The sequence below is a fragment of the Mastigoproctus giganteus genome, chromosome 5, assembly GCF_048544385.1.
Source record: "Mastigoproctus giganteus isolate SK-2022 chromosome 5, ASM4854438v1, whole genome shotgun sequence".
Taxonomy (NCBI): Eukaryota; Metazoa; Arthropoda; class Arachnida; order Uropygi; family Thelyphonidae; genus Mastigoproctus; species Mastigoproctus giganteus.
The window spans coordinates 229943820-229960744 of record NC_143579.1 but is presented as its reverse complement, the minus strand read 5'-3'; the positions used below and the strand labels follow the sequence as shown (position 1 = coordinate 229960744).

The 16925-nt window shown below is 35.0% G+C and overlaps 1 protein-coding gene across 1 annotated transcript in view; it reads left to right on the top strand.

The window, feature by feature from the left end:
• Positions 1-16925, top strand: part of AP-1-2beta (adaptor protein complex 1/2, beta subunit) — a 99990-nt gene that overhangs the window by 47373 nt on the left and 35692 nt on the right. The window contains exons 10-13 of the mRNA XM_090374445.1: positions 2253-2418; positions 7921-8009; positions 12596-12698; positions 16541-16896. Coding sequence (XP_090230571.1) covers positions 2253-2418; positions 7921-8009; positions 12596-12698; positions 16541-16896 — 714 coding nt within the window. The remainder of the gene's footprint in view (positions 1-2252; positions 2419-7920; positions 8010-12595; positions 12699-16540; positions 16897-16925) is intronic.

The following is a 16925-nucleotide window of genomic DNA, read 5'->3' as shown; positions in this document are numbered from 1 at the left end:
TCATCAGTTGATCCCACTGTATAGAATTTAAATACTGTCTCAGTCCATTGTAGTCGCCTTTACGAAAGCAATACCCCTTCCCTTTACCCCTAATGGTAGTTACCTCTTTGAGTAACTCCCACTTCAGCACACTGTGATCACTGCCACCAAGTGGTTCATTTATCTGCAGATTCTGAATGCATGAAGAATCACTACTGATAATCAAATCAAGAGTATTACTCCCTCTAGTTGCCTCCCGAACATGCTGATGTAGAAAACAATCATCCAATAAATCCACAAAAGCCTTGCTACTGTGTGAGTGACCAGCCCCCAAATTCCAGTCAATATCTGGGAAATTAAAATCCCCCATTATAAGACTCTCTGATTTACTGGCCCACTCTATTTCTCCGAACAGTTTCTTATTATACTCATCAGAGTCATTAGGCCTATAGCACACTCCTACTCTCAATTTTGATCTCCCAATGCTTATGTCACACCAAACTGACTCGACACTGCACTGTCCAGCGATGTCGACTGGCTTCACTTCCTTGGATTTTATGTGTTTCTTAATTAATAGCATAACCCCTCCTCCCTTCCTATCCTGTCTATCCTTTCTGTACACATTGTACTCCCCAAATTCCAGTTCTGCATTTCTTATATCTGTGTGACACCACGTCTCTGAAATCCCCACAATATCTGCCTTTGATGTTTTGAGCAATACCTCAAATTCATCAAATTTATTTACTAAACTCCTAGCATTGGTGTACACACAAGTATACATGCACCTGTTCTTTTTCTTAGCTACCCTAACACAACCCATGTGTTTACTTGTACCCCAATGATTCCCAGCAGTCTCTGAAATATCCTGCATCTTTTTTTCCAGGCTGCGGCTCATTCCAATAGAAGCAGTGCAAGAATCACTTTCACCTCTGCCAGTGGCTACTGTTAATCTATTAGTCCTTGTATCCCCCCAATCTAGCAGTTTTCCGACCCACCTAACATTGCCTCGATAGCATCAGCAACCATTCTTGCACCCTTTCTATTTAAGTGTATCCCATCCCTGTAGAAGCAGTCTCTCCTGTTAACAAGTACAGACCAGGCTGAAAAAAATTCTACCCCTTGAGCCCTGCACAATCTTTCCAGGGCCGAATTGATTGACAGGGCTCTCATCATATACTCCCTCCTATCGTGTCTGGGCAGAATTGCAGACACTTTCAATTTCAACCCTAATTCACGGCTTTTTTTCATCAGTGACCTGTACTTGTCAAGTAATTCCGCCGGTCTCCTACTCTTAATGTCATTAGTGCCAACGTGTACAACTATATCACCTTTTGTGCCCTTAAAAGATGATATCCGCTCTACAACGTCATCAACTTTTGCCCCTGGCAGACATACCCTGGTCCTATTCCACCTATCCTTTTTACAAAGCATGTTTCCCGTTTCCCTGACAATAGAGTCACCAACAACTACTAGTTCCTTTGGGACCAGCGCATTCTGCCTTGGGGGTTGCCGCTGTGTTCCGCGATGACCAAGTGCAAGCTCTGGCATTGGTGTGGGCAGCTGAGAGCTTGATGGGCCCCTCACTTGTAATCCTTCGAGGGCATCCACCCTATCCTTCAAGCTCTCATGTAGGCCCATAACAACGCTGAGTTGTCGCCTTATCTCCTTACACTCCTTGCATCGCACACACACAAAGACATCCCCCATGGCAGTATCATGTCCCATCCCCCATGGCAGTATCATGTCCATGTTGCACTAACAGATAATGTTTCAGCAGATGGCAGTAACAGCAGTGTGTATGAAATATCGTATTTGTTTTAAAGTCTCATGCTAAGGATGAATATAGTATTACATTTTGTCTGCATTGCATCACAAGCTTTCAAAGGCTGAGAGAGAGAGTGAGGTCACTCTCAATCTCTGAAAAGGCACAAATAGTTTCTCAAACAATGAAGAGAGAACAGAAGTATCTACTGAGCTGAAAGCTTTCCTTTTGGGTTGTAGGTAATGTAGCTACTCATTATCTGAAAATTAAGGTATCATGTAGCCCTCATATCTGATTTTGCTGCTTTCAAAACCCACCATCTTTTGATGTTGGCTGGGGTTAAAATAAGGATTTTTCTCCCTACCTGCTTAATATTTCATTTAATACATTAATTATAATTTGAGTATAGTAATAATTTGCTTTTTTATAATTTAATATTTAATTGAATGATTTTTAAAAAATGAACAAATTCATTTCTTTTTAAATGTTGCTTGATTTTTCTTATGTGCAGATATGCTACTGAAGTCGATGTAGACTTTGTGAGAAAAGCTGTACGGGCTATTGGACGATGTGCCATTAAGGTAGAACAATCAGCTGAAAGATGTGTCAGTACTCTTCTTGATTTAATTCAGACCAAAGTGAATTATGTTGTACAGGAAGCCATTGTTGTTATAAAGGTAAAGTAATTCACTTGTTGATCATAATTGGTTAATTATATTGGTATAATATGTTAATCTGATTTAGTGAATATTTGCCCAGTTCGTAAAATAATTGGCTAAAATGGTTGCTTCTTGCTTTTACAGTTTTAATGTTTATTGTATATTAGATGTTTTAATTGCATTTTAATTTTTTGATTAAATTCTTCATGTAAAGTATAAACTGAATTAATGTCATCCGTAATCTGGGTCAGGAGTAATATTGAGAAGCAGGTCACAAGTAAGCTAATTTTGATAAAGTGTACATTCAAACTAAAATCTTAAATGTCACTTATAGGAAAGATGGTTAGATAAAAGTCAGATTAAACAGTTAAGCAAATTAATCAAATTGAATCAATGATTATGCAGCAGGTTTTAAATTTAGATATGAAGAGAGAGGAGGGAACTTTCTGAAGTTCATGTTCTGCATTTCACCCTTTTACAATATATATACTGTGAAATCATATATTGTAGAACAATATACATGGTTTCACTGAATGAGTCCACTACATTCTCATGTAGTGGACTTATTCACACTTGTGTTTTTCAGTGGTTTGGAAGATTTCAAAGGATCTGGCAAATGATAACCACTGTGGACATCTAACACTTCAAACTGCAAAAATAGTTGAAAAATTTACACATTGATTGCATATGATCATCAAATGATTTTTTATTGTTATAAGAAGAACTTCACATTAATAGAGAAACAGTTTGTGTAATTTTGACATATTTTGGCAAACAGGAGATCTCTGCTAGGTTTTGTTCTGCACGGACTGATGAGAAAAAGCTGTTGACAATGATCCCTCCTTGTCCAGTTCAATCATAACAGGTGATGAGTTGTAGTATTTCAAATATGATCCACAAAGAAAGAGACAAAGCTTTGATGCCTATGAACATATTCTCAGAGAATCGGAAATGGTTGTTTTCAAAAATCAAGGTGAAGTTGATCACTTTCTTTAAAAAGCAATTATTCACAAAGAATTTGTTCCACCAGGTAAGATAGTGAATAAGGCCTCAGTTTCAAGAAAAAGTGCCATTCCCTGTTGTGTGACAGTTGTAAGTTACATTCACCTCCTCCTCCTGATAGTGTAGAGGACATTAAAAGAAATCTGGCAAAGGAATTGGTTATCAGTTCAGAGGCATTTAAAAATGTTTCAAACAGCTATGAGTGATCTTTCATATGTGCAACTCACAGATAGTTTCCTTTTAAGATTGTCAAACCTTGTATGATAAAAACTCTTTGTTAGAATTAGAGAATAGGGTCTTCCAATTATCTGTATTATTGCATAAAACTCTTACAAAAGAAGCAACAATCAGAATCTGATCTTTCTGTGGAATTTACTGTCAGTCCATCATTAATAATTGAGGAACCAACAGTATTTTCTTTTTATCACTACAATGCAGTTCTCACCATTCTCAAGTTACTTGATGGTTATCAGTCTGTGTTAACATTTCCTTTTTTCTCCGTGTGTTAAGCATATTTTAGAAGTCATTTTCAAAAGATTTCAAAAATATTCTGCAATACTAAACCCAAAACAACAAGCTTTCATGTTGTATAGTGGTAACTGTTTACTTTAACAATGAGCACCCCTACCAGCAGTCGGCTAAGAAAACAAGAAATTCAGAGAAAGTGAAATGAATTAGCTCTGACGAATCTTGGATTCTTCAGAATTTTTACTGGGTAGCTGAAGTAGTGTTACAATGGGAAGGCAGAAAATGCGTCAGTCACTTCAGCTTTCCAGATGTCTTGATGCTGGATACAGGCTTTTACTGTATTTTAATTTTACACTGTCATCTATATATAACTTTTAAATCTACACTATACACTTACTATACTGGTAATCAAATATTTTGGCTTAACCTCTTAACCTTCCATCACTCACACCCTCAGTTATAACAAGGATACTCAAGTAATCTATGTGATCCCTTTTTTATTTTAATTATAAAAAATTAATTTTTAGCTTTTTTTACTGAATTGAAAATGGTGATTGAAAATTTCGATTTGCTAAACCTAATTAAGAAACTATAACACAAAAATAAACAAAAACCAATAATAATAAAGTTTTTATCATATTTTTTAGGAGTTTCAAGGTCACTGATCTTCCAGATTGAAACTCAGATGCTCGCATGATATCTAGCAGATATAACATAAACATCCATATTTGTTCATGTTTAGCCATGAAGTCAAAGCATTTTGGCGAAATTGGACACTTGTTCCTGTCATTTCATACCAAATACAAAATGTAAGACATATTGTATTCGGTGTTTTGACTTTTGGACTTTGGTATTGACAGATGACCTGGCATCTATTAAATACCGAACAAAAATTTAATATCTTGTAATTTATTGTATATTGAAATGAACAGAAAATACTGTATAACCAATTAGAGAAAATTGGTGGGAATTAGAGAAAATTAGAGAAAATAGTATACATGGTAAGATTTGATTTCATTTACAAATTTTTTAAAAAAATGGTGTCTGGCAGGTGCCATGCTTGCAGAAGTGTAAACATATTGCAAGATTTTAGAAAATGTGACAAATTATTTATAAAACTGTAATTCAGACAACAGCTATAATATAGTGTGAGAATTCTCACACTTTATATTATAGTTGTAATAAAGTTGTATTATAATTATCATCTTTTATAAACTTATATGAAAGTGTCAACATTATCTTCAGTTCTTCCAGTACAGATTTCTTCATAGTCCTGCAACTTTTAATCTTTTTTTACTGTCTCAGCTAACAATGTTTTCTTCATTTATCTGTTTTCATTTTTCTTCATTTCTCAAAAAAATAGTATCTTTATTTCTCATTCTGTAAACCATTCAGAAAGCTTACAAAAATACAAAATTGTAATTTTTCTACTCCAAATTAATGATTTTCTGTGTTGAGGGTGACTTCAGCTCCTCTTATTTTTTTGCATTTGGGATTGCACAAGCTTTCCCAACTTCATATTAATTGCATTTTTAACCCGAAGTTTAGTCTGCATTTTAACTGAATTTTAACAAAATTTTAACATGTGTGGCATATGAAAAGTATGGGATCCTTGCATTTATTTTTCTTTTTCTGGATGCATCATAAGAATGAATTACTTATGTGCATTTGGTCTCTCTCTGCTGCTCTTACGGACATTTTATCCTTTTCTTTGCCAACCTATAATCACAACACATAATCATGTGTATAATGATAAAAATTTGATTTCATTATTCTGGTGGCTACTTTATATATTGTAAGGTATTGTGTTATGGTTAATTTTTATTCAACTACTACTCAATTTTATCTGTTTTCTGTAATACAGCAATCCATCCAGATTCTCTATTCTTTTTAGCAGTGCTATGCGAGACAATAGTATACATGTGCATGTTCTCAATATTTTAATTCCATTTGTTCAACTACAAAATTTTGTACTTTTTATATTCTTGTAGTTATAATGAATGCTGAAAAGAAATTATGCCCATAATTTAAATCATTGAACTATGGCATAATTTATTCTATTTAATTTTGATTCTTTAAGAAGTAATCATTCAAAGAAAACCATGTTTTAAAGATATTCTGTTTTGGAGGGTTTTTTATATTTCTCTTTGGCCAACTGGGGTATTAGAATGTTTATATACAGGGTGTTTCAGTTAAACGTTTCAGAACTTCTAAGAGGGGCAGGGTACATCCTGACAACTCGAAATCATATAGCAATGTGGGGTCGGAAATGCTTTCCTGAAGCGGTGTTGTACACAGAAGCACCATAAAGAAAAGAGACCGTAAGTGAGAAATCGTTTTAATAATACATGAAAAGAAGCAAAAGGTACATGGATTAAAGTAAGTGTTCGAAGTTTCTTCCACGGGCTACAATGCACGCCTCACATCTCCGACGCATGGACATCCGAACATTCTGGAATACTCCGGGCGAATTTCGAATTTCTTGAACAAGAACGCCAAGTTAGTAGGATGGATGATTACACGAACGCAGAGTTAGCCGATATGCATTTGGCGTACGGGGCTGCAAATTGTAGTGGGCCAGCCGCCCAGCGTTTGTACGCGGAACGATATCCGACGAGGCGTATTCCCAGTCATAATTTCTTTGCAAGACTGCACCAGAGGTTAGCTGAGAGAGGTTCATTTGAAAGAGCTGACAGGGACAGGGTAAGAACAGCATGGACTCCAGCCGTCGAACAGAATGTGCTGCAGCATGTACAGGGGAATCCAAGAACGAGTACACGAAGTCTAGCAAACGCAGTCGGGGTTTCCCATTGCAGCGTCTGGAGGATTCTCCGAGAACAAGACATGCATCCGTTTCACGTGCAGCGTGTCCAGACACAGCAACCGGAGGATTATGCACCTCGTATTGCTTTCGCACAGTGGTACCTTGGAAAATGTGCTACAAATCCCCTTTTTCCTGCTGAAGTGTTGTTTTCCGATGAGGCATCCTTCACAAGGGAAGGAATTTTCAACACGCATAACGACCATATCTGGGCGGTCGAGAACCCGCATGCAATACGACGTCGTGCAGCACAGATTCGATTTTCGGTCAATGTATGGGCCGGTATTATGGGAGATCACCTCATCGGACCTTACCTGTTACCGTGTCGTCTAACCGGACCTATCTACTTGATCTTTCTGCAGCAAGTATTGCCACAACTTTTGAGAGATGAACAGATTTCTGCATCGACGCAACAGACAATGTGGTTCCAACACGATGGAGCCCCTGCCCATTATAGCGGAGATGTTCGTAACTACCTGGATGTCACATTTGGTCAACAGTGGATCGGACGTGGTGGTCCCGTGCGTTGGCCTGCTCGGTCACCCGACCTATCATGTCTTGATTTTTATTTCTGGGGTCATATGAAATCGCTAGTTTATGACACCCCTGTTGACAATGCTGAGGAGCTGGTTGCAAGAATCGCAGTAGCTGCCGAAGAAATTCGAAATTCACCTGGAGTATTCCAGAATGTTCGGATGTCCATGCGTCGGAGATGTGAGGCGTGCATTGTAGCCCGTGGAAGAAACTTCGAACACTTACTTTAATCCATGTACCTTTTGCTTCTTTTCATGTATTATTAAAACGATTTTCTCACTTACGGTCTCTTTTCTTTATGGTGCTTCTGTGTACAACACCGCTTCAGGAAAGCATTTCCGACCCCACATTGCTATATGATTTCGAGTTGTCAGGATGTACCCTACCCCTCTTAGAAGTTCTGAAACGTTTAACTGAAACACCCTGTATATAAAATGCATCATTTTTGAATGATTAATATCAATAGTTTACTTTAAAATTTCTCAATGTATTTATGTATTTTTATAAAATAGTCTTCTTATAATATTGCCTTATTTCAATGTTTAATTTCAGTTCTAGTAATTTTCTTTTTTAGACATTTTAATTAAAATTGTATTTATTTTACAATTTGAGGTTAATTTTAAATTTTTTAAATTTCTGTTCAAGTATAGGTGCGTAATGATTTGTAGATTTTTTTTATTATTATTACCACTTAGGACATTTTTAGAAAATATCCCAACAAGTACGAGAGTATAATTTCTACCCTCTGTGAAAATTTAGACACCCTGGATGAACCTGAAGCCAGGTAGGTTGATTGTTATTATGATGTTGTTTAATTTAATTCCAGTAAAGTTTTTTCATATTTTTAATTTAAAGTGTGTTTTTTGTTATAAGTTAAGGTTTAATTTTTTAAACTTCTATTCATATTTGTAAGTTTATTTATATGCTATACTTCTTTTTTTGGGTTTTTGATTTTCAGAATTTTTGAAAACACCAACAAACTGCAAGAAGAGTTTTATGGTAAACATAATAACCTGTCATATATGCAAATAGTTGATTTTTCATCTCATCGCTATGGACTTGAGACTAATTGCAAAATGCTTCAATTTTCCATCACAAAATAGTAAGGGTTGCAGGAATTGAACATATTCAATCTGCAGATAAAGGAACTACTAGGCGACAGTGATCATAATATATTGATGTGGGATTTACTTAAAGATGTAACTACCATCGGGGGTAAAGGGAAGGATTTTTGCATTTGTAAAGGTGACTATGGTGGTCTCAGTTTTTAAATTCTATACAGTAGGACCAACTGATGATATTACAAAGGGCAAATTCTAAATAGGAAGCATTCAAAGAATTAATCTTGTAAGCTGCTAGCTTTTTATTATTAAACTAAGAAATACTGTTCAAGGTTTAAGCCTAAATGGATTTCAAATGAACTAACAAGACTTGTGGCAGAGAAGGAAAATGCATGATATGCACATAAATTATCAGACGACGCAGAAGTTGTGGTAGATATAAGCTAGTCTGTAATCAAGTCACGAAGGAGGTTAGGTGAGTGAAATCACATTATGAGAAATCTTTGGCAAAGGATACAAAGAAAAACAGAAAAGACTTCTTTACTTATGTAAACTGTAGAGGGAAAGGAATAAATTAGATTGTCTACTTGATATCGATGGTTCAACTGTTGATGATCCTGCTCAGGTAGCTGACAAACTGAATGAGTATTTTGCCTCTGCATTCACACGTGAGGAATTCTGTAGGGAAGTGGAGGCTAGAAGTTTATCAAACTCTAACAGAGAGCTAAATGATTTTGTAATAACTGAGAGGAAAGTGTAGGGGAAATTGTTGAAGTTAAGCCTAAGAAAGGCAGCAAAGGAAGTAAGCAAACCCTTAGCCATAATTATGAGAGCATCCTTTGGTTCAGGGTAGGGGATACATTTGCACATCTCCAGTCCCCGGAGACTGGAGAGGGAAAATAATTGAGTGCCTGGTTAAAGAAGTGATGCTGGATCATCTAGACAAGGCTGCAGTTATAGTTCAGACACAGCATAGGTTTGTTAAGGGGAAATCTTGTCTGACCAATTTGACTGGATACTATGATGTCACAAAGGAACTGGATGCAAAAAATAATTTTTATATTATATATTTGGAATTTTGGAAAGCCTTTGATACTATTGCACATGGAATACTGCTGTACAAATTGGAGTAGTATGGCATAAAAGGATGGTTGAGCGATAGAAGCCAGAGTGGTAATCAATGGACACTGCTTGTTTTGGACTAATATTGTTAGTGAAGTCCCCCAGGGTTTGATGTTGGGCCCATTGTTGTTTTCTGTATTTATCAATGATATTGATGAAGATATATCAGGCTTAATGTTCAAGTTTGCAGATGATAAAAAGTTTGGCAGAGTTGTTAATGACAGTATGCTACTGCAACAGGATCTAGAAAAGTTGGGCAGATGGGCTGAGAGGTGGCAACTGGAGTTTAACAATGACAAATGCGAAGTACAGCCAGGCCTCGCATAACGCGAGTTCGATTAACGCGATTTTCAGTTAACACTATTTGTAAAATTATACCACTTTTCACTTTACACGATGCAAATTTCCAGTTAACGTGATTTTTTTTTTTTTTTTTTAATGCGATAGTTGAAAAAGATTCGAATCGCGCATTAAGCTTACCGCAAGTCGTGCGGTCAATTAACAAATGTTTGCCTGCTGCCCGCCTCGGTGTGTTCCTTCAACCATCAGAAGAAGATGTGCTACTTGTTTGTCTCCTGCTAATAAAGTCAATGCACACTTGCATAAAAATTCAAATTTTTAAATGAGCCAGATGAAAATGTTACCGTGAAGGAGATAACGGTAAAAGAATTAGATGAAATCTTTCGTATCGCATAGAACCTCAAACAAAAGGTTTGAGGTTCTCTGCGATATTTATTTTGCCAGGGTCTAGAGAAGATTGTTGTTGGCTATTGGAAATTGATTGATGAAAAGAGAAAGTCAACACTGTTCAAATATTTTTGCAACAGTCATTTCCTCATTGTGTATTTTATGTCAGAAGTTCCCAAACTTTCTCTGTTCATGGCACCCTTAGTGTCTCAGTAATTTTTTCAAAGCGCACCCAGACCAAAAGAAATATCTAACAGTTCCGTTTAGTAGTTAGGTCCAAACAACTTAATAAGAAATGTTGAAACTGTGAACTACCTCGAGCTAGTAGTTTGCGAAGTGTCCAACAGATGTCGAGTATCGCTGTGTTTCCATCGAAAATTTAAAATATTCTGCGGCGCACAGTTTGGGAACCGCTGTTTTATGCAATAAACATTTAATTCAATAATTATTTTCATTATCTTTTACATTGTATACTGTTAAAAAGTTATTTAAAAGGTATTTTTAAAATTCTTTACAGACATTCCAGAAAGTCAAGGACCAATTATAATTTTTCCTAGTGATATTCGATTAACGCGTTTCCATTTTGTGCGATGCGCTTGCGGGATGAATTAATCGCATTAATCAAGGCCAGCCTGTATTGCATATGGGTAGCAGTAACCCCAGTGTAATGTACCAGCATGGTACTACACTCAGGGTAGTGGAGAATGAAAAAGACCTGGGGGTAATTGTGCAGTCAGATATGGTGTTATCTGAGCAGTGCAGACAGACTGCCAGGATAGCTCATGGGGTTTTGTCGATGATATACAGGAATTTTGCTTGCAGGGATAAGGAGATGATTATCCCTTTGTATAAGGCAATGTTCAGGCCACACCTTTGGTACTGCATACAGGTCTGGAGGCTTCATTTTAGGAAGGATGTAGAGCTGCTGGAATCTGTACAGAGAAGGGCAAAGAGATTGGTGAGGGGAACAAAAAGATGCTTTTACCAAGAAAGGCTTCAGTTCTGCAAATTGCAGTGTCTGGAGACCAGCCACCTGCAAGGTGAGCTGATTTGAGGTGTTTATGGCTTTGAATGGTTTGAGCAAGCTTAATGCTTGTGGGATTCTTCATCTTGCTCAGATTATGCACTTGAGGAGGCATAAATTCAAATGGAGGAAAGACTGTTGCAGATCAAATGTGTGGAAATTTGCCTTTAACCAGCAAGTTGTTGATCATGGAACAAAGTTCCATCTGTTGTGGAAGTTTATGGCTTAAATAAATTCAAGGAAGAACTAGATAAACTTTTGGAGGGAATGGATAGGTGAAGAGGGAAGTGTGCATTTTTTTTTTCTGATGCTGTATAACCAAAAAATACTTCAAAAATTAAAGAACTAAAAATAAAAAAGGAAGGGTATGAAGGAGACAGCAAATATGATTTCTGTAAGGAGCAGTGATACCTGTAAATCCCTAAAAGGTTGCATTTGTATAGTGAATTTCTGAAGACCAGCCAAGCATCAACTGGTGCCCATGTATTTTTTTTAAATTTATATTCAAATATTTAAGCCTATTTATATGTTGTGCTTCTATTTTTGGGCTGCTGATTTTCAGAATTTTTGCAAACACCAACAAACTGCAAGCTATAACAGAAAAGACTGAAGAAAGTATGAACTTATGAATTTAAATACAGTCTAAATAGCATAAGAAAAATAAAACTACAAAATTAAAATTTTGATGTTGACCAGCAGCAAGTTGATTAACCCAAACTAAATGCAAATATGCAATTTAAGATATATGTCATAAAACTGCCAATAAAATAAAATAATAAAATTAAATAACTAAATCAATCCAATCCACATATTAATAAATTGAGTAACAGAAATTACTCAAACTAATTACTCAAATGAACAAAAAGGAAATTAATAACAAAGGGAGAGTCTAAATAATGAAAAGGCTTGAACTGAAAAAATGTGTGGAATTATTATATGATATTTAGATTAGCTTCAACGCCTTTTCCACATGAATGTATTGCTGAAGCTACAGTGGGTATTTTTGTTTACCTATGCCCAAAACAAAAATATGAAAAATAAATAAAGGAAATGATTAACAACTGAAATTAACAAAGTAAAAATTATAAGATACCATAAGATTACGATTATTAATGTCCCAGAAATCATTAAGTATGTTGTTTCCAGGATATTGGATTTAAATTTTTTTTTTTTTTTTTTTTTTGGTGCTTGCAAACAAACAACAATGAATACTCATAATTGTTTAAATATGCATTTTTTTGTGTTTTTCCCATTCTAGAAAAATATTTTAAGTTGAGTGAAAGGCATAGGGTGGATCTTTTGACTATATTCAAAAGTAAATATTAAACACTTGACTCCAAATTGTTGATTTAAAATACTCCCTTTAAGTTATTGAATAAATATTATATATCGATACATAATATTTTAGCTGAATGAATTCAGATTGTTAAATACATTTAGTAGTATATTTATGTTTTTGATAAAACCTTTTTTCAGGGCTTCTATGATTTGGATAATTGGAGAATATGCCGAAAGAATTGACAATGCTGATGAACTCCTAGAGAGTTTCCTGGAAGGTTTCCATGATGAAAATACTCAGGTTTGGAATATTGTTTTATAGCATTTTCATATTCTCTCTCTCTCTCTCTCTCTCTCTCTCTCTCCGTGTGTACAACTAGCCTTAGTTTATGTTGCTTTTCTGTATATTTATATATGAAGTTGGTTCAGAAACTTGTGTTAATTCAAATCTGAGATTATATAATGCTGCTGTCAGAGTAGTGTGCCTGAGTAACTATGCATTTTCTTCTATCAGCTATGAAGTAAATGGAAGCACTGCTGCAAATCATTTTCCAGAATGTTGCAAATATGTCATGGTTCTGAAGAGGTGAAATTCTTATGGCAAGTGATCTAGCAAGTGCAGAGAGTGTGGCATAACTGCCACCTTGTTATTTGTCAAGTACTTTGTCACATTTAGAACTGTGTAATGTTGTGCAGGACTAACAGACAGCTATAGACTGAAGGCCAGTTCTTGTCAATCCACAGCTGCCAGTATTTACAGCGAAGAGCATCCTCTAAATGCCAAAGAAAATCTCATGTGACTGTCTTGTTAACACTGAACCCTTCTAGTATAAATCATGGTAAACAATTCCTTTGGCATTGTAGAAAACATCCAGTGTGACTTTACTCTTGCTTCTGTACTAGATAGTACAGTATGTCTGTGCAGAACTGTTCTGTTCTGTACTGTTCATGGGGACAAAGTGAAAAAGTTCATCCAAACAGAAGATTGGTGCTTGCTCTAGGGATCATATGAAAGCATTGATCCTTGTTCCTGAACAAAATAGAGGACTACAGATTATCTCCTTCTGGTCCTCCCTTAATTCACGTGGAACGGTGTACTTGTAAACATAATGCATGTGTTCAAATTATTCTCGAACAATATGGAGAACCCCATGGAAATTTCAATACTACCTGCTATTTCTGGAACAGCCCATCAATGATCAGTGCATACACATTGCTACACGTCTTCAGTCTTACCGGGTGTTTGAAAGTCTGGTACTCCAGAAGCATTTGTGATCTTTCAGTTCATTTGCTGTGCAATCATGTGCCTTACTCATAGTGCCATTTCTATATGTTTATCAATGCATCTTCTGTCTTATTGGCAGCGTTACACAATTTCTGGCAGAACTTCACATTAGCATGCTGCTCCATTGCATACATATTGATAAGGAAAGTATCTGCCTAATAGCAGATTTCAGCATGCTGCACTTCAGTGTCATTTAGCAGAGACTTAAAAACATGTAACATGTTGAGCACATCATGTTTTTCAGTGACACTTTTATGAAACTATTAAAACTTTCTGAACCAACCTCATTGCATATACTGTACATACATTTGGGTGTAGAGTAACCAGATGTCTCACATTTCAGTATATTTTGTCTGGTATCCTGTGCCCCCTCAAATCCCTGAGATGTATCAATGCCCCTGTTTTCCAAAATTTTTAAAATTTTAAATGTACTGGTTTTATCATCCCTGTTTGCACGTATTTATTTTTACTTTCAAACTGTATCTACTAAATAAAACTTCATAAAACACATTTGCATTTCTAGTGCTGGTAAACCCAATTTTATGCATAAATTCAGTTTACCAGGGTTATCAGAAAAAATAAGGATAACAGCTAGGCTTATATTTTCAGTCTTTCTCTTCTGTCTGTAAGTTGTCTTAGTGGTGCAGATTACCATCCTGCAGAGCACCCTCCTGTGAGCTAAAAGGTGTAATTCCACATACCAGACATATTCATACAGTTAATTTCGATTCTAGATTAAATTTTGCTTTACAACCTCCAGTACACTGGGCAATATCCATTGATCTTTCTCAAGGATGCGATGTTATTTTCATTACTTTGTAATTTTGAAAATTTTGTTCTTTAGAACAAATATTAAAATTTCTTAATGTACTTAAGGCATTTTCCTTGTAAAAGAAAAGCTGCTGAAATTTAAAATAATCTGAATTGCCATTAAATGCTAATATGCTAAGCACATTCTATGTTATACATACTTAGCATATTTCAATAAGAAAATATTAAATATTGACTTTTCTAAAAATTATATTATAATAGAGATTGTGAGTTATATGCTTTAGGTGACCAAAATGCTGAAATTGTGTATTTAAGAAAAATATGTTCCCTTGAGTGTTTCAAAATTTTAACTAATCAAAATATTCAGTATAATGAAATTAAATCATTTAAGGATTAAATGATTTAATTTGAAGTTTGAGGATCAAAATACATCAATTTGGATTTGAAATGTTTAAATATCTATATTTGAACATTCAGAACGTGTCAGTATTAGTTAATCAATAGAAATGTATAGTTAGATACTTTTATTAACACTGCAAATTTTTGTAATTCTCATTTCAGATATTAATAATCTTTGAGTTTTATTTTGACTTTATTTTCAGTTTTATTTTAAACATTCACGAATAGATGGTTAACACATTAATTACTCAATATGAGAAAGTTGACAGTTGTGCCGTGGAGAAATTCGATAAATTTTTTACACATGATAACAAGATTTTCTAAGTTTTATTTTTTGCCACCATTACTAGTCATGTTTGATGTATACTCTCTATATGTTAATACATTAAAATAAGCATTGTGTTTTTTATAATGTATTATTATACATACGTGCTAAAGAGAGAGGGTGTCCATTTCTTGGGATATTATTTGCTGTTTTATACTTGTAATCCTTGCAAAGATGGGTGGGTGATATTTCTCGTTTTTTCATTATTGCTTTCAGTAAATTTTCACTAAACATAGGCAATGTGAGCCACTGACAAACTTGATATCACTTTAGAACTGTTGAGAGTAGTAGAGAGAAAATTTTACTTTGGTTGTGTCCCCCCCCCCCCAGTTTGTTTTGTGTATAAATAAATCCCTATTTATAGAAAAGATTAACCATTGGAAGTAGTTGCTTATTGAAAGGAAAATATTAAGTGTAGTTATGTACTGAAATAAATAATGCAATGCAATAAAATAAATAATGCAATTAACAAAAAAACATTGATTTCAGCATGGTGGAAGTATGCAATAAAATTTTTATATCTTTTGCCTTTTAACTGGCTCAGAAAAGTAGTATCGTTAAATCTCTTCCATAAGTAGTAACCTAATTTATGAGCATAAAAATAAATTTAATTCTAATTAACAAGAATAGTTTTCTCTGTGTTACACAGTTTGAATTACATATGTTAACTAAATGAATGAAGAATTTTTAGCAAAGTTTAATAAACCCTTAACTCACTTGTGGTGAAACTACATAAAGATTAAGAAAATAATATCTAGATTATTAGCATTAGTAGAGGCATACGATGCAAGAAAGCAAGCTTATGCAGCATCAGCCAAAAAAAAAATATTCAGAACAACAGATTTTAATGGTAAAATCTATGATAATGTAATGAGTTGCTCATCCACCTCCATGCTGCATTGCAAGTTAATGATTCCCTTCATAAGGTCTCCAATCAACACAATAGGGAATGGAGCTTCACTGTAATTCTAGTTTTGTTTGTAGTTAGTCAAGTCTCTTTGCCATTTGTATGGACTGTTACTTTAAGGACTCTTGACTTCATCTTATATTGTAATGTCTTATTTTTAATTTTTGTTCTTACTGCAGATGAAAAAACTGGTAATGGCATTGAAGTCATTCAGTTAATAATAAAAATTTCCTTTTGTTACATTACATTACAATAAAGTGTTACAAATAATGCATGTTAAGGCAGGTAATTATTCAAGAAATAAAAGGTATGTGCAGATTCATAAAATCAGTTATTACTTGATAAAAACATAAGGCTTATTTCTACATCTTACAAACCTTTAACAATTCTAAGGGAGATGTACATTGAAACCATTTTTTTAAAAAAAATGTTCGAATATGGATTATATTTTTACAGGTCCAGTTACAGCTTCTAACTGCCATTGTAAAATTGTTTCTGAAGCGACCAACAGAGACTCAAGAGCTGGTTCAGCAAGTACTTAGCTTGGCCACACAAGATAGTGACAATCCTGACCTCCGAGATAGAGGTTTTATTTATTGGCGCCTTCTCTCTACTGATCCAGTAGCAGCTAAGGAGGTAGTTCTAGCAGAAAAGCCTCTAATATCTGAAGAAACTGATCTTCTAGAGCCAACTCTTCTTGATGAGTTGATATGTCACATAAGTAGTTTAGCATCTGTTTATCACAAGCCACCCTCTGCATTTGTAGAAGGCCGTACAGGAATTCGAAAATCTCTTCCTCCTAGGCAAAGTTCGTGAGTATAATTGAGAACTAACCATTTTT